The 18,526-nt window shown below is 38.9% G+C and overlaps 1 protein-coding gene across 2 annotated transcripts in view; it reads left to right on the top strand.

The window, feature by feature from the left end:
* Nucleotides 1-18,526, top strand: part of dus1l (dihydrouridine synthase 1-like (S. cerevisiae)) — a 60,146-nt gene that overhangs the window by 15,503 nt on the left and 26,117 nt on the right. For both annotated transcript variants that reach the window (XM_060844516.1, XM_060844517.1), the window contains exons 4-8: nt 175-225; nt 2,274-2,386; nt 4,716-4,798; nt 6,830-6,933; nt 13,496-13,640. In XM_060844516.1, the coding sequence (XP_060700499.1) occupies nt 175-225; nt 2,274-2,386; nt 4,716-4,798; nt 6,830-6,933; nt 13,496-13,640 (496 nt within the window). The remainder of the gene's footprint in view (nt 1-174; nt 226-2,273; nt 2,387-4,715; nt 4,799-6,829; nt 6,934-13,495; nt 13,641-18,526) is intronic.

Here is an 18,526-nt window from a genome sequence, read left to right as displayed (position 1 = left end):
ATAGCCCACTTTTCCCAAGTTTTGGGTAGAGCACTGTGGACTCAGTCTTGCTGGGTCGCCGCCATCTTGGATCCCCCGGGATTCTATTTAATCATCAAATAGAAGTTATTTCGTATAGAATGGCAAGGCTAACTAGGATTAAATTTGACATCCAAATGATTGATTTATTCACAGGGCACTATGGAGCATTTCTGCAGGAAGAATGGGACCTACTACACAAAATGCGTGAGTACCTAGTTGGTTATTGCACAGAGATTTGCCCAGAATCTCCTCAGTTTCTTGTGCTGACTTGTGTACGTTTAATATTTGGCCTTATGGACTTCTGAAAGATACTTAAATGTGTGGAGCTTGCTCTCAGATTTTCCCGACCAAACGTTTGCCTCCTCCACACAGCACACAGTAAATGGAAAACATAAAGGTGATTAAGTGAAGCATCTTTATGAGGTGAGAACTCAGAAATTATATCATCAAGCAATTTGCATTTACCTACAACAGATTCAAGCTTTGTTGTTGCAACATAGTTTTCTTTTAATTCATGAGGATGTGGGCATTGCTGACAAAGAAATTTCTAATTGCCCTTAGAAAGTGGTGGTAAGCTGTTTTCTTGAACCACGGGAATCTGCATGGTGTCTATTTATCTGTAAAGCTACTGTGTAAGGAGTTCCATGTTTTTGACCCAGCTGTTAACAATAATTCAGAAAAATACACATGGTCATATTGTCATAGAGATGTACAACACGAAAACAGACCCTTTGGTCCAACTCGTCCATGCCAACTAGATATCCCAACCCAATCTAGTCCCACCTGCCAGCATCTGGCCCATATCCCTCCAAACCCTTCCTATTCATATACCCATCTAGATGCCTTTTAAATATTGCAATTGTACTAGCCTCCACCACTTCCTCTGGCAGCTCATTCCATACACGTACCACCCTCTGAGTGAAAAGGTTGCCTCTTCGGTCTCTTTTATGTCTTTCTCCTCTCACTCTAAACCTATGCCCTCTAGTTCTGGACCCAGGGAAAAGACTTTGTCTATTTATCCTATCCATGCCCCTCATGATTTTATAAACCTCTATAAGATCACCCCTGAGCCTCCGACGCTCCAGAGAAAACAGCCCCAACCTATTCAACCTCTCCCTATAGATCAAATCCTGTAACCCTGGCAACATTCTTGTAAATATTTTCTGAACCCTTTCAGGTTTCACAACATCTTTCCGTAGGAAGGAGACCACAATTGCACGCAATATTCCAATATATAATTCTCAGTTTAGGAGGTGCAATTACTACATGGTAAGGGAAGAGTGAATGAAAAGAAGCAAACCACTAGGAAGTAAATGATGTGAACAAAAGATTACTTGTTAACTGCCTTAGTAATGATACACATTAAAATGCTGCAAACATGAGCAGATTAAAGGCATTCTAAACCTACATAGCTGTCAACAATGGGTCAGTTGGTTTTTTTGGGTGAGATGTCAAACCAATAGGTATAGCAATAGAATTGGGCCATTTTGCCTGTCGGATCTGTTCTGCAGTTCAATCATGGCTGATCTATTTCTCAACCCCATTTTCCTGCCTTCTCCGCAGAACCCTTGATCCCCTTACTATTAGGAACCTATATATCTCTGTTGTAAATGACTTAAATACTCAATCACTTGGCTTCCAAAGCTTCTGTGGCAAAGAGTACTACAAATTCGCCGCATTCTGACTGAAGAAATTTCTACTCATCTCAGTTCTAATGGATTGTACTGAGGCTCCATTTTCTCTCAAGGTGAATGTAAAAGATCTCAGTAAACTATTTGGGAGAAGAGTAGTGAGGTTCTCTCAAGTTTCCTGACCAATACTTGACATCAGTTATTAGTAGAAAAAGCAGATTATTTGTCGTTATCACGTTGCTGCTTGTGAGAGCTTGCTGTGTGCAAATTGCCTGATATATTTCTTACATGATAACAGTGATTAGCCTGCAAAAATATTTAACTGATTATAAAGCGATTAGGGATATATTAGGGAAGTCATGACCGGTGCTATATAAGTACAAATCATTTTTTTTAATCACCTTGTGATAAGTTCCTGGTTTTAGCAGGGGACTTGGGAAAGTGCGTTGAGTAAAAACAGATTCATCAGCAGAAAAAGGGAACCGAAACTAGTGGGTGTGCCAACCTAGTGCACCCAGCATTTCAGAGTAAGTTGCATGTTTATCTCAAAAAATGAAAATAGAGGTAGAATAAAGTGAGAAGAAATGTTTTAATTATGTTAGATTTACTCTCCTTTCTCAGTTTCTGAGGCACATAAAAGAATCTCTGTTCCTATCACATGCAAAATCCGGGTTTTCCCAGAAATCAGTAAAACTGTGCAATATGCAAAGATGTTGGAGAAAGCAGGTTGCCAGGTAAGTAAATGCATTCTTATTTTATGTTTGAATAATTCTTAATTTTCTGAAAGTTTTAATTCTGTAGGTATTGCATTATCTGACACACATTGCTTAAGCATATTCATGCCAGTTCACAATTGGCAGTGTGTCAAAGCTGCCTGTTATTCAGTCATCAATCCAGTATGATCATACTGGAAGATAGGAAGTAACCTATGTTTCGGAAGTATCAATTTTTTTTGTCAGTTTTGAAAGAAAGCCTAAAATCAACTGGCCAACTGCTGAAATTTTAAAACATTGAGAGCAGCTTTCTTTCTTTAGCAAAGTAGTTAACTTGCTTATTACAAATAAGAATCAGAACTGAAGATGCTGTGCTGCAGTTAATTGGTGCAAATATGCCTGATTGTTTATATTAACTCTACAGAAGTCTGGGAAACACAATTTAACTAGTGCATATTTTTGCATATACAGAGTTATGATCCCATCTGATGGTAAAACTGGACAAGTAAAACCTGATTTAATAGAAGAATTAGAATTAAGTTTATTGTCAATAGATCGTAAGTTTATTTCACTGCTCATGTTCTTTAACAAAATAACAGGTTTGTTTACACAAAAGCAAAGCTATATTATATATGAATTTCCGGGTAATAAATGCAGTTTAGAAAAATCTTAATAAAACTCCTAAACAAAGATTCAACCTTTCTTCCTTGCAGTGTCTGTGATAGATACTCTATCCAAGTACAATGTCATTCATATCTTAATCTTTTAATTTTTTACTTAACTGACTGCTTCAGTTTTAATAGTCTAGAGAACACTTTCCAGTTTTGATTCCTAGATTTTTTGTCAATTTTGGTGGCTAGAGACTAAACCTCTTCACAGTTCTGACAGTTTGAAAACTTATACACCAACTGTCACAGCCTGGAGATTTCAGAAACTTTCACAACCTGCTATTATGCTAAGATAAAACTGTTCTTCTGCACTGAAAACCTAAAGCTATTGAATTCAAGTGATTCTGAACTCAGAAAGCTAGTGGCCCCAATCTCTTTTCTCTGTCATAAAAGTTCAACTTTGTAAATACTTCATTAACTAATACCCTGGATATCCTGCTGGACACAGAACTGAAGTTTCCTACTTTCTTGGATATGAAGCCCATAGTTCACTGTTCCAAATTACTTTCTGACTTCTTTTCAAACAAAACATTATCTGCAAAGAACTCTCACACATTTTACCCCATACTTTAAAGTCCAAATGATTGTAGGGATTCTGTTATTCTATAAATATACAATGTGTAAACAGGCCCTTTGGCAAGTTCACACCGACCATCCAAAGACCCAGTCTCCTATTTACCCCTGACTAATGCACCTAACCTACACATCCCTCTACATTATGGGCAATTTAGCAGGGCCAATTCACCTAACCTGCACATCTTTGGATTGTGAGAGGAAACCGGAGCACCCAGAGGAAACTCACGCAAATGCAGAGAGAATATGCAAACTCCACACACACAGTCACCTGAGGCTGAAATCGAACTCTGGTCCCTGGAGCTGTGAGGCAGCAGTGCTAACCACTGAGCCACCGTACCACCCTCTTACATACCTTTTATCACAACCCTCTGCAACAGCAATTGCACTATATTTTGAAGCACTACGTTGTTATAATGTTATAAATGTCCACTAAATGCAAATTTATTTCTTTCTATAGCTAGAATCCAGATGTTTTGAATTTGGAGAATAAAAATGAGCACAGAAACACTGACTTGTATTCAATTTCAGGAGAAAGTAGCCAGAGCAAAAACTGTAGTACATGTATGCAGTGTTCAATTATTGCATTGCATGAAATGGTTTGGGAAGTCTTTGCACTTTGCCCTATGGACTGTTAATATCAATACGATTTAAGTCAGGCTTTTAGTTTGGTTGTAAAGACCCCTATCCAATAGATTTGCATTGTTTCAACTCGGCTCCTTGTGGGTATGTACTCTCAACATGAAACCACATTAAATTTTAAACTTATGAAGACTTTGTTGCAGACCCCTAAATGTTTTCAGATGTCTTTATCAGAATGTTGTTCTTTTTGTAAATATTATTGCTGTGTGGAAGATGAGAATCATTTGCTTTTCAGCAAACTGAAATTCAAATGCAGTGAGTTCAATTCTAATTAAACAGATCGACAAAACATTTGGTGGGTCAGAAACAAATGCTTTTCTGGTTTAATTCAGTCAAATTCATCATTGTACAGTTAAAAGAGGAATTACGTTTTTTCTACGTAACTGTTATTCACATTAGTGCCATCTAAATGTTATGGTTTTAAATATTTCTGGTTTTAAATTTGATAAATCTTGAATGTGTTTCAGCTATTAACTGTTCACGGTCGTACCAAAGAACAAAAGGGGCCTCTGACAGGTGTAGCTGACTGGGAACACATAAAAGCTGTGAGGTGAGAAGCAAATGTTAATAGACACTATAATGAACAATAGGTGACAAGAACAACATTACAACAGAACTATCAATGAATTCTTCACAATTTTATGACCAGAAAAGGGAGTAAGTGAAATAATTCAGAATTAAGACCATGACATAAGAGCAGACGTTAGGCCATTTAGCTCATCGAATCTACTCTGCGATTCAATCATGGCTGATAAGTTTCTCAACCCCGTTTTCCCACTTTCTCCCACTTTCTCCCACTTTCTCCCACTTTCTCCCACTTTCTCCCACTTTCTCCCACTTTCTCCCACTTTCTCCCTGTAACCCTTCATCCCCATAATAATCAAAAACCTATTTATCTCAGCCTTAAATGTACTCCGTGACCTGGTCTCCACAGCCTTCTATGGCAATGACTTCCATGGATTCACCACTCTCTGGCTGAATAAGTTTCTTGTTATCTCCTTTCTAAAAGGTCTTTCTATTACTCTAAGGCTGTACCCTCAGGTCCTAGTCTCTCTTACCAAAGGAAATATCTTCCCAACATCCACTCTGACCAGGCCATTCTGTATTCTGTATGTTTCAATTAGATCCTCCAACCCCCCCCCCCCCCGCCAATCCTTCTAAATGCCATTGAGTATAGAACCAGAGCCCTCAAACATTCCTCAAATGTTAAGCTTTTCATTTTTGGGACCATTCTCATGAACCTCCTCTGAACCACTCCAGGGCCAATCCATCTTTTCTGAGATTTGGGGCTCAAAACTGCACACAAATGGAATCTTGGCTGTTTTGTGGTCATATCGTCAAAGACGTACAATTAAAATAAAAGCAAATTTTGTTCAATTTAATGTGAACATGAGCAAAGAGTCAAAGGTTTCAATCCTGAAAGTTTCGAATTTTGAAATTTGTCATGACCAGTACTATTTTGTGTCTAATGCTATGAGATAGAGTCATAGAGATGTATAGCACGGAAGCAGACCCTTCAGTCCAACCCGTCCGTGCTGACCAGATATCCCAACCCAACCTAGTCCCACCTGTCAGCACTTGGCCCATATCTTTCTAAACCCTTCCTATTCATATCGCCATCCAAATGCCTCTTAAATGTTGCAATTGTATCAGTCTCCACCACTTCCTCTGGCAGTTCATTCCATACATGTACCACCCACTGCGTGAAAAAGTTGCCCCTTAGGTCTCTTTTATATCTTTCCACTCTCACCCTAAACTATGCCCTCAAGTTCTGGACTCCCCCACCCCAGGGAAAAGACTTTGTCTATTTATCCTATCCATGCCCCTCATTATTTTGTAAACCTCTATGAGGTCACCCTGCAACCTCCGACGCTCCAGGGAAAACATCTCTAGCCTGTTCAGCCTCTCCCTATAGCTCAAATCCTCCAACCCTGGCAAAATCCTTGTAAATCTTTTCTGAATCCTTTCAAGTTTCATAACTTTCCAATAAGAAGGAGACTAGAATTGCACGCAATATTCCAACAGTGCAAAACATTTAACACATCAGAAGTTGTGATGTAAAATCATCAAACTGAAATGGTAACTCCATTTTTCCCTTGACAGATGTTGCCTGAGTGGTTCAGTGTTTACAACATCTTCTGTTTCATTTCAGCTTTCCACCATCCACAGTATTTTGATTTTGTAAACCTAGGGTTTATATTGGCAATAGAGATTGTTAGGACAGGAAAATAATCTTACACATTTTTTAAAAAAACACAAGTTGAGGATTCAAGAAACACAGTAATTGATTTGGGTTGTGAACATTGAATAAAGATATTCAGCTCTTACAATTAATTATCTTTAAGTAAAATTAAAGATTAAAAGGTATTTTTCTTACCAGAGCAATGTATTCCTTATACAAAGCTGTAAATTTTCTAACATTGTAAAACATAGAAATGTCTTAGCAGCCATGTTTGTGATAGGTTTTACCCTTAAATTTAGCTAGACGCTACAATTATTCATCTACATTGATAAGCCACTACAAGTTTGATAACTGAAGATTTTCCTAGGGAAATAAAACGAAGTATGTTGTTTAATACAGGAAAGAAGTTAACATCCCTGTGTTTGCCAATGGCAACATCCAGTATTTGAGCGATGTAGAGCGGTGCATTCAGGAAACGGAGGTGCAAGGTGTAATGAGTGCAGGTATGTGCCCAAAACAAACTTACTTTGGCTACTTTCTAGTTAACATGATGGACTTTAGTTTATGTTTTTCTTTGCTACAACATATGTATATATACTATGCCAGCATGTGTTGCCCATTGACTAAACCTTCTCATTGCCAGCATTGTAAATTGCCGTTGTTAATTACAATGTCCTTAACTAGAATGGAAGTGGGCTCTAAACCTATCATACTGCAAATATGCAATAACAGCTTAATTTTGAATTTCCAAACTCAGTCTGTACAAAAGAGAAACTTCAGAGCCCTGACCAAGAATTTCATATTGCTCTCAATTTTACTATTTAACTATAAACTATACATATCAAAGATTGACATAAAATAGGTATAAAATATGTCTGCATCATAGGAATATTACCTATATTCCATATAGGAATTTGCAGAATTATCTTTGCAGTCTGATCAAATTATTTCCCTCTCCTCTAATTCCATTTCACTGGCTGACTAACATGTGATCTTCACTTGCTATGTGTAATGCCTTTAATATGACACAAGTTAAGAATGAAAAAAAGCAAATGAAATTTCCAGGATGGTCAAAAAGAACATTCATAGGAAAATTCCATCCTGTATTGAAAAAAGCTTAGGTTTTTACCAATTATTTAATATGTGCACTTATTTCCAAATTCCACCTATACTTTTGCATCAAAACAATGGTTTGGTAATTTGTTCCTGGAGTAGTCACCAAGAGTCCAGGATACACTGCACTTGATTTCTGCCTCACTCCTGTAGGAAGCAGTCCTGATTGAAAATAATAGTTTGATTAGGGATAGTCAGCATGGATTTGTGAAGGGAAGGTCGCGCCTCACAAACCTTATTCAGTTCTTTGAGAAGGTGACCAAACAGGTAGATGAGAGTAAACCGGTTGATGTGGTGTATATGGATTTCAGCAAGGCGTTCAATAAGGTTCTCCACAGTAGGCTATTGGACAAAATGCAGAGGAATGGGATTGTGGGAGATATAGCAGTTTGGATCAGTAATTGGCTTGCTGAAAGAAGACAGAGGGTGGTGGTTGATGGGAAATGTTCATCCTGGAGTCCAGTTACTAGTGGTGTACCGCAAGGCTCGATGTTGGGTCCACTGCTGTTCATCATTTTTATAAACGACCTGGATGAGGGTGTAGAAGGGTGAGTTAGTAAATTTGCAGACGACACGAAGGTCGATGGAGTTGTGGATAGTGACGAAGGATGTTGTAGGTTACAGAGAGGCATAGATAAGGTGCAGAGCTGGGCTGAGAGGTGATAAATGGAGTTTAATGCGGACAAGTGTGAGTTGCTTCATTTTGGTTGGAGTAACCGGAATGCAAAGTACTGGGCTAATGGTAAGATTCTTGATAGTGTAAATGAGCAGAGATCCCGGTGTCCAGGTACACAGATCCTTGAAAGTTGCCACCCAGGTTGACAGGGTTGTTAAGAAGGCATACAATGTTTTAGCGTTTATTAATAGAGGGATCGAGTTCCAGAACCATGAGGCAATGCTACAGCTGTACAAAACTCCAGTGCGGCTGCACTTGGAGTATTGTGTACTGTTCTGGTCACTGCATTATAAGAAGGATGTGGAAGCTTTGGAAAGGGTGGAGAGGAGATTTACTAGGATGTTGCCTAGTATGGAGGGAAGGTCTTAGGAGGAAAGACTGAGGGACTTGAGGCTGTTTTCATTAGAGAGAAGAAGGTTGAGAGGTGACTTAATAGAGACATATAATCAGAGGACTAGATAGGGTGGACAGGGAGAGCTTTTTTCCAAGAATGGTGACGTCGAGCATGAGGGGGCATAGCTTTACATTGAGGGGAGATAAATATAGGACAGATGTCAGAGGTAGTTTCTTTACTCAGAGAGTAGTAAGGGTATGGAATGCTTTGCCTGCAACGGTAGTCGATTCGCCAACTTTAAGTACATTTAAGTCGTCGTTGGACAAGCGTATGGCCGTTTATGGAATAGTGTAGGTTAGATGGGCTGCAGATTGGTATGACAGGTTTGCACAACATCGAGAGCCAAAGGGCCTGTATTGCGCTGTAATGTTCTATGAAAACTAAACAGAGTAGAAGACTCAAATGTCTCGTTTGTTCACTACTATTAGTGAAGGGCTCAGATAAATATTCTAAAGTATTAGTCGACAGTAAAGGTAAGCATCCAAATAATGTAGATTAATTTATTATCTGAATAGTTTTAATACATTCTGAGATCTGTGGATGCCAGTTTACTGATAAGATAGTACTAAATTCTCATCTTAAGTCTATACTAAAAGGGAAAGTCACCGACCTCCTACTCGGCCATGGCTAAAATGTACTTCACACAGATTTCGTCAAAGAGAAGTTTGCTTCCCTGAAAAGTATTCTCTGCATGCATAACAATGAGCACAATATTTTATACAATCATTCCATGGCATAATTACAAGGACAGCACATTGACTGGGACAACACACACATCCTCGGACAGGTGAAACAAAGACATGCCTGAGAATTCTTAAGAGTCATCGCATTCTAACCAGAACTCCATCAATAAACACATTGATTTAGGTCCTATCTACCTTGCCTTGGGGGAAAAAAATCAGGAATGACATCACCCACCTTAAGAAACCAAGACCTATGAATAAAGAGGTGGGACATACCACCAGCGCTTCACCGGAGACACACACTGATGTTACCTAGTCAGTGACAAAAATCTGAAAACAAATCCTGCAGCTCAGTGAGCTTTCTTACATACTTATAATTACGTAGAATATAAACCACAGAAACAGGCCATTTGGCCCAACTGGTCCATGTGGATTTTACTAGACCCATCCGTCCTCCAATCCTTCCTCATGGGTACATCAGTGTGCTTTAGCATTGAATCATCAAATATTTACAATAAAGAAAATAGAAGCTAGAACATACATTTGCTTAGCAGGAAAATGGCTTGCATTTAGCTCAAATTTAACCCCATTGGGGGAAACTGGATTGGGTGAAATTACATGGACTTTGTGATTCATAAATGCATATACAAGTTATTTCATCATTTTTATTAAACATGCAATTTGAAGGAAATTTGATTTATGGGAATAAAGGTAGCAAAGTGCAGAAGCATTGGCTGTAAATTCCAAGAAGCAAACCTATTTAGTGAAAAATATGCAAACAGGAGTTAAGTAATTAGAGAGAAAATTGCAGTTTTGTTAAATAGCGTTGTTTATTTGCTTATCTGAACATAAAAATAAACTGCCCAGTGGGGGGAGATGTTGTCAAAAAAACCAGGATCCAGACAACAAATGGCTCAAGATGTCAGTTTTTTGAAAAATGTTTCGGAATGTATATTTTTTCAAAGCTAATTTTGAGCACGAACACCTTGTATTAGTTCTATAAACATGATTTATTATAAAGTGCAATTCTTATCTATTTTCTTTTCTGGTAAAATGCAACTTGCCATAATTGATTATACCACAATAGAGTTGGAAATGGGAAGATCAGTGTGAAAGACTTTTTACGAGTCAAAGAGGCTTTAATAAAGTCAGAAGTCCTGACCCACATTGACCCATAATTACTATTGCAACTGACAATGGGAGCAATCATTTCTCACGTCTTACCGAATGGTGAAGAGAAACCAATAGCATTTTGCATCACGGTCACTAAAGCAGAGATGAACTATGCACAGGTAGAGAAAGAAGTTCTGGGAATCATTTTTGACATTAGATGATTCTATCAATGCAAGTATGGTTGGGAATTTGCCCTGCTAACAGATCAGAATATTTGGACCTCACACAGGGATACCTTCTCTAGCAGCAATGCATATGCAGAGGTGGGCATTGTTGCTATCAGCTCAAACATTTACAGTTAGGTTTCAGCAGTCCAACTTGCATGGGAATGCTGATAGACTTTCTTGATTTCTTTTTGCCAACTGAGTCAACTACAAACAGCCTTTATGTAGACATTTCTACTTGGAACAAATAGAGTTCACTCCAGTATCAGTTGGACAAGTTAAAAAGTACACGAGAAATGAGCCTCTACTATCAAAAGTGATGGACATGGTACTTTGTAGCAAGATCACAGGAACAACCCCAGAACTGAAGCCATATTGTCACATGGAAACTAGAACTATTTGTACAGGCAGGATGTCTCCTGTGGGGAATGAAGTTCAATCATTCCACCACAGCTAAGGACACACGTGTTAAATCAAATGCATGCAGGTCACTGTGGCATTGTCAGAATCAAAGTGATAAGCAGAACCTATTTTTGATGCCCAGAGTTTGAGGAGAAATTGGAAATATATGCAGCTTGTGCAAGAGTTTGCAACCTACCTCCATCAGTGCCATTGCACCCATGGCAATGGCCAGAAAGCCATAGCAAAGAATCCATATTGACTACAATAGACCTTTAGAAAGGCGATTTTCTTATAGTGGTTGCCACACATACTAAATGGCCTGAAGTTGCCATAAGTGACATCTTCTGAGAAAACCATTGAAAGATTGGGGGTATTTTTACGAGGTTTGGGTATCTGGAACAACTTCTAGTTTATATCATGAGAGTTTACAGGCTAATTAAAACAGAATAGAATTCAACAGATCCAATCATTACACTATCACCCAACTCCAAACAGTATGGCAGAAAGGTTTGTGAAGACAATGAAACATTCTTATGGGTTTCTCATGATCAAGGATTGTTATCCGAAAGACTGAGCCAATGTTTGTTAATATACTACAACACAAGGGGGAGGGATGATATGCATTTGAGTAAAGTATGATGGGCTGTCACCCAACCACGACTCCATAAGACTGTAAGACATAGGAGTGGAAGTAAGGCCATTCGGCCCATCGAGTCCACTCCGCCATTCAATCATGGCTGATGGGCATTTCAACTCCACTTACCCGCATTCTCCCCGTAGCCCTTAATTCCTTGTGACATCAAGAATTTATCAATCTCTTCAAGGCAGAGATTGATAAATTCTTGATGTCACAAGGAATTAAGGGCTACGGGGAGAATGCGGGTAAGTGGAGTTGAAATGCCCATCAGCCATGATTGAATGGCGGAGTGGACTCGATGGGCTGAATGGCCTTACTTCCACTCCTATGTCTTATGGAGTCGTGACTTCAATCACATAATGTAATTATAATGTTGGCATCCATTTTGGATAGGTAGAAAGCTCTTTCTAAGCTTGTTGCCTGCAGAGTGAACACCTCCATAGTAAAGGTGCTGCTGTTTAACACTTCAGCCTCCTGGTCCTTCTTGAAACATATCATATTATCATGACTTCTGTCTTTAATGTAGGTGCCATGATAGGGTGGCTTAGAACACTTTTTCGTTGTATTTTTCTTGTTAAAATACATATGACAATAAATTCTAAATTGAAATGTGTTCTGTTTTTAGAATACTGGTAAAAATCTGAAGAGTCAGAAGAATGATAACTGAAGTGTTTTGCTTTGTAACAGAATGCAGTTGACCAACCACGCACAAAAATAAAAACAAAAGTCAAAAAAGTGGGGAAAATAATAACACTGCTCGTAGAAATAAAACGACTCTTATATTAGTTTGAACAAACTGAAAAAGAACTTGCATTTATGTTGTGTCTTTCATGATTTCGGGAAGAAAATATCACTGACACCAGTGATCTGGGGCTGCAGTATAGTTGAGCAGGAAAGACTTGAGATGCTGCCACTATTTTGAGGAGTGACATTTTTTAAACCGTATAGATTTTGACAAGTGTTATTATGCAAACACTTCACTGTGAATGAGAAATCTGTTAAAATGAGTTATCAATTTAAAATTATCAGATATAACAATGGTAAGCAGAGAGCTAGTGGAGTGTGGAGTACTTTGTCTGAGTGAGTGGGTGAACCTGAAACCATTGTGCTTTTAAAGATAAATTAAATCCATAAATGCCCAGGCTCCAAACTACACGTGTTTTCATTGTGAGAATAAACATGCTTTGTTTGCAGAAAGTATTTTGAGCTAAATAATTAAGACAATTTGTGCTTTGTAGGTGTTAAGTAACAGCTTGAACAAAATTTTTCTCGTAAACATACTCATGTTGCATGGGAATCTGTGTAAAGTACAAGATGCAACTGCAAATATATAAAATTGTACCAGAGATTATCCTAATATTTTAAAGCTGTCAAAACATAGTTTTGAAGCATGTGTTAAAACCTGTGCCAGGGCTCTCCTTCTTACTTTGCAAGTTTATCCATTGACGCTGAGCTGTATGGACCATGGATTAATCCCAAATCACAATTGACTTCAGCGGGAGCAGTGATTGATGTCCATCCTGTTGATATCTCTGATTACAGAGGAAAATTTATCTTGAAGATTTTTAAAAAATGTCCGAGGGAAGATTCAGTTTCTGATATGAATATTGAATGAGATCGAGATGAAGCTTAAACATAAGTAACAATCACTAAAGCTACCTGTACTTGGTAGACTGTTATTCACGTAAATGCATCACAAGATCTCTGTGACTTTATGAGAGTGTATTAGAAAGGGGAGAAAACTAAGAGGAAAAAAATGTAGATAACAAATCTGATTAGTTATCTATTGTATAGCTGAATAGTTTTTTTTCTTTTGCTGACAGAAGGCAATCTTCATAATCCAGCCCTTTTTGAAGGACGCAAGCCACCTGTATGGGAGATGGCAGAAGAGTATTTGGAGATTGTCAACCAATATCCTTGTCCACTTTCATTTGTTAGAGCTCATCTCTTCAAACTCTGGCATCACACGTGAGTCAGTGGACAAAATTTCATTGATGATGGCTTACTTTACATTCCACTGTGAAAGAATTAATCACAATGACAGTTTAGATAAAACACTGAACTTTTATTTACTGGGTATTTGGTCTTTGTGATTGAAAAGATATGAAGTAGGAAAAATATGCAACCGATTTGCACAGTGAGAAAACAGAAATGAGATAACTGAACAAATAATCCGTTTTCGTGATATTGGTTGAGAAATGGATGTTTGCTCGGTACTATGGAGAAAACAGCCTTTTTTTTGGTTCACCTGAGAGGTCAGGTAACTTTAAAGCAAATATTTGACAGTCTTAGCTAAATGATGGCACCTCCAGTAATATGGCATCATCAAATGTATCAACTTACTTTACAGTGGGATCCTGGGAAGTACTGAAGATCAGAGGGACATTGGTGTCCATATCCACAGATCCCTGAAGGTAGTAGAGATGGGAGATAAAGTATATGGTATACTTGCCTTTATTAGTCAAGACCTAGAATACAAGAGTAAGAAGGTTATACTGGAATTGTATAAAACACTGATTAGACAACAAATGGAGTACTGCATGCAGTTCTGGTAACTACGTTAAGGCTAGGATGTACTTGGATATAGAGAGAGTGCAGAGGAAATTTACCAAGAGGCAACCTAAGCAATGAGAAAAGATTGGATAGGCTGGGGTTGTTTTCTTTGGAGCATCAAGTTTGAAAAAGGACCTTATAAAGGTGTATAAGATTATAAGGAGCTTATAGAGGGTGGTTAGGAAGACATTTACTCCATTAGTAGATGAGTCACTAATCAAGGACCTAGCGTTAACATAGAGATAGAAGGCAAAGAGGAAAGATCAGAGATTTATTTTTACACAGAGGGTGGTAGGACTGTGGAACTTGCTGCTTGAAAGAATGCTTGAGTAAGAAGTACATAATATTTAAATAGTATTTGGGCACCCATTAGTGCTGCTGTAGTGTTCATGGCTTTGGGCAAAAGTTGGAAGGTGGGGTTAGTGTAGTCAGATTTTTAGCATGGACATGTTGGCTTTCTGAAACCACCAATCCCACCAACACCCCCCCCCCCCCAACACACACATACACACACATTTTTTTTTGTGCTGTAAACCTCTATGTGTCTTTGATTTGCATGGGTGCATTTTGACCTGCAAGTTGCCCTGCAAACCACTCTAAATCCTGACATGAAATGATATGCTATTCCTTAGTGGTTACTGGGTCAAAATCCTAGAACTCCCTTTCTAACAGCACAGTGGATATACTTACATCAAGAGAATTGACGTGGTTCAAAGAAGTAGTCCTACACCAATATTACAGTGATAATTAAGGATGGACAGTGTTGGTTCAGCCATCGACACACGCATCTTGTGAAAATAAAAGGAGAGGTATATACGCCTGTGTAGGCACATCTCTGGTTCTATTGTCAGAGTCTCTACCTTAAAGGCCCTACAGACCCCGAAGTGAAACCCACTTTGTACATCTCAGTGCTAGCATTTCATACCTAACTCATTAATTGCCTTTACAGATCTGTAGAGTCTTAATCGAGTTTAATTCCCACTCACTTGTGACTGTAAAAGGGACATTTTCACCAAGCACGTAGCCAAGGTCACTTGTCAGTCAGAGAAGAGGACCGACGCTTATGGATTCAGACCACCAAGCACTCCTGAAAGAAGTTTAAATTGCCAGACATAGATACCTGAGTGTGTATGCCAACTATCCAACTACATTCATTCCTCTGTATCTGCGAGGGTTCTGTTCCTGAGAAGCCCCAATAATGTTGAAATTCGCAAGAGCCAAAACTGGTTTTTAAAAAATGGTTAGAAATAAATTGAAAATTGTGGATACGCAATTTTTGCCTGTGAATTTGAACCTTGTCAATGAGTTTCTGATTTCACAGATATAGAATTTACTTTGTCACCTAGAATGATATTGTGCCAGCACTCAGTGTCAGCGCAAGCCCTACTCCAACCTCTAATCAATGATGTTCCTGGTTGTTGGATTGCATAGGGTGTTAAGTGGTTGCTGGGTCTCTTGCTGAGATGTTTGTATCATCGATAGTCACAGGTGAGGTGCCGGAAGACTGGAGGTCGGCAAACGTGGTGCCACTGTTTAAGAAAGGCGGTAAAGACAAGCCAGGGAACTATAGACCAATGAGCCTGACCTCGGTGGTGAGCAAGTTGGTGGAGGGAATCTTGAGGGACAGGATGTACATGTATTTGGAAAGGCAAGGACTGATTCGGGATAGTCAACATGGCTTTGTGCATGGGAAATCATGTCTCACAAACTTGAATTTTTTGAAGAAGTAACAAAGAAGATTGATGAGGGCACAGCAGTAGATGTGCTCTATATGGACTTCAGTAAGGCGTTCGACAAGGTTCCCCATGGGAGACTGATTAGCAAAGTTAGATCTCATTGAATACAGTGAGAACTAGCCATTTGGATACAGAACTGGCACAAAAGTAGATGATAGAGGGTGATGGTGGAGGGTTGTTTTTCAGACTGGAGGCCTGTGACCCGTGGAGTATCACAAAGATCGGTGCTGGGTCCTCTACTTTTGTCATTTACATAAATGATTTGGATGCAAGCATGAGAGGTATAGTTAGTAGGTTTGCAGATGACATCAAAATTGGAGGTGTAGTGGACAGCGAAGAAGGTTACCTCAGATTACAACAGGATCTGGACCAGATGGGTCAATGAGCTGAGAAATGGCAGATGGAGTTTAATTCAGATAAATGCGAGGTACTGCATTTTGGGAAAGCAAATCTTATCAGGACTTATACACTTAATGGTAAGGTCCGAGGGTGTGTTGCTGAACAAAGAGACCTTGGAGTGCAGGTTCATAGCTCCTTGAAAGTGGAGTCGCAGGTAGATAGGATAGTGAAGGCGGCGTTTGGTATGTTTTCCTTTATTGGTCAGAGTATTGAGTACAGGAATTGGGAGGTCATGTTGCGGCTGTACAGGACATTGGTTAGGCCACTGTTGGAATATTGCCTACAATTCTGGTCTCCTTCCTATCGGAAAGATGTTGTGAAACTTGAAAGGGTCCAGAAAAAGGTTTACAAGGATGTTGCCAGGGTTGGAGGATTTGAGCTATAGGGAGAGGCTGAACAGGCTGGGGCTGTTTTCCGTGGAGCCTCAAGGGCTGAAGGGTGACCTTATAGAGGTTTACAAAATTATGAGGGATATGGATAGGATAAATAGACAGAGTCTTTTCCCTGGGATCGGGGAGTCCAGAACTAGAGGGCATAGGTTTATGGTGAGAGGGGAAAGATATAAAAGAGATCTAAGGGGCAACCTTTTCATGCAGAGGGTGGTGCGTGTATGGAATGAGCTGCCAGTGGATGTGGTGGAGGCTGGTACAATTGCAACATTTAAGAAGCATTTGGATGGGTATATGAACAAGAAGGGTTTGGAGGGATATGGGCCAGATGCTGGCAGGTGGGACTAGATTGGGTTGGGATATCTGGTTGGCATGGACAGTTTGGACCTAAGAGTCTGTTTCCGTGCTGTACATCTCTATGACTCTAATCTTACCACTTCATCAACCCAAGTATGCTATGTAGGTTGTTGGGTATTTTATAATTCATCCTCATCTCACTGTGCAGCAGAGCTCCAAAAGTGGTTATTTAATAGTAAACCTGTCACTAATGTTTCTCACCTCATATTTTAACATGTTCAGTATTTTGCTTTGTGTTTGTTCAGTGTTTATATGTGCTTTGCTGTGAAGCACATTGAGATGTTTTGCTGTAAAATATGCTATATCAGTGCAAGTTGTTGTATTTCATGTCCTGCTGAGATTGTTTTGACTTTTTCAATTGTTTTATGGTTCTGTGCCAATTTCTTAAGGATATCAGGATTAACCAATAATCTGGTTAAGTTCAGTGACCAAGATTCATGGATAAAATACTACGGTGGCTCTTATTTGTGGAGCTACAAATGAAAAGCTACATGGAATTGAAGGGTCTTCAGTCCTTTCTTAAGAATGTTCACTGGACCCGAAATGTTCACTCTTCTTTCTCTCCACAGGTGTGGCCAGACTTAATGAAGTTCTCCAGCATTTTCTGTTTTAGTTACAGATTTCTAGCAGCCACAGTCCATTTGTATATTGCAACTGAATTTTGTCTGGCTAAGATGTTAGATGATAATTGAAGACATTGAGGCCTTTCATATGACCCGTATATTGAAAGAATGCTCCCCCTCCCCGACCAGATTAATACTAAGATTATCCATTATACTTGCAATATCAAAGTACGATTAAAAATTAAATCGTTTCTAAAATGTTGAAAATAAACCGATGCTGTTTTTGTTGACGACAGATGGATGAGCTAAAACTCAGTGAGTGATCCATTCTTTCTGCAGGTGAAGTGTGGCTATAGCAAAGGAAATTAGCTGAGAATGTATTTGTCTACTAGTTCCTTTTCTGTGTTATAGCCTTATTAGGTCAGAATGGAGACTTCTTGGGGATTTGTTTGAGGGGGTTCATTTTACATTATGATGTTACCATTTATTCTGCGGAAATGAAGAATGAACTGGGTCTTTGAAAATGTACCTGAAAACATTTTAACTATGCAGATGTTAGCAGATCCATGCACATTGTCACACTCTTGATGTGGGAATGTGAACGAACTCTTTTATAATACTGACATGTGATCAGATATGGGTTTTCTGCCGCTCTCCAGAATTGAATTTATATAAGCTTGTTGTACTAATACAACATTAGAACGTGAGCTGGAATTTGAAGTAAACTTGAAGCCATTATTAAGGTTAGAACTGCAAACTTACTTCACAAAACAAAATGCAAATGGAAGCCTATTTCATGAAATATTGGGCCTTTCATAACTGGTCAGTTTTCTGTTCCTATTCTCCACAACTCTCCA

This window comes from Hemiscyllium ocellatum, chromosome 25 (genome assembly GCF_020745735.1).
Source record: "Hemiscyllium ocellatum isolate sHemOce1 chromosome 25, sHemOce1.pat.X.cur, whole genome shotgun sequence".
In the NCBI taxonomy this organism is placed as follows: Eukaryota; Metazoa; Chordata; class Chondrichthyes; order Orectolobiformes; family Hemiscylliidae; genus Hemiscyllium; species Hemiscyllium ocellatum.
This window is presented reverse-complemented; position numbering and strand designations above follow the sequence as displayed.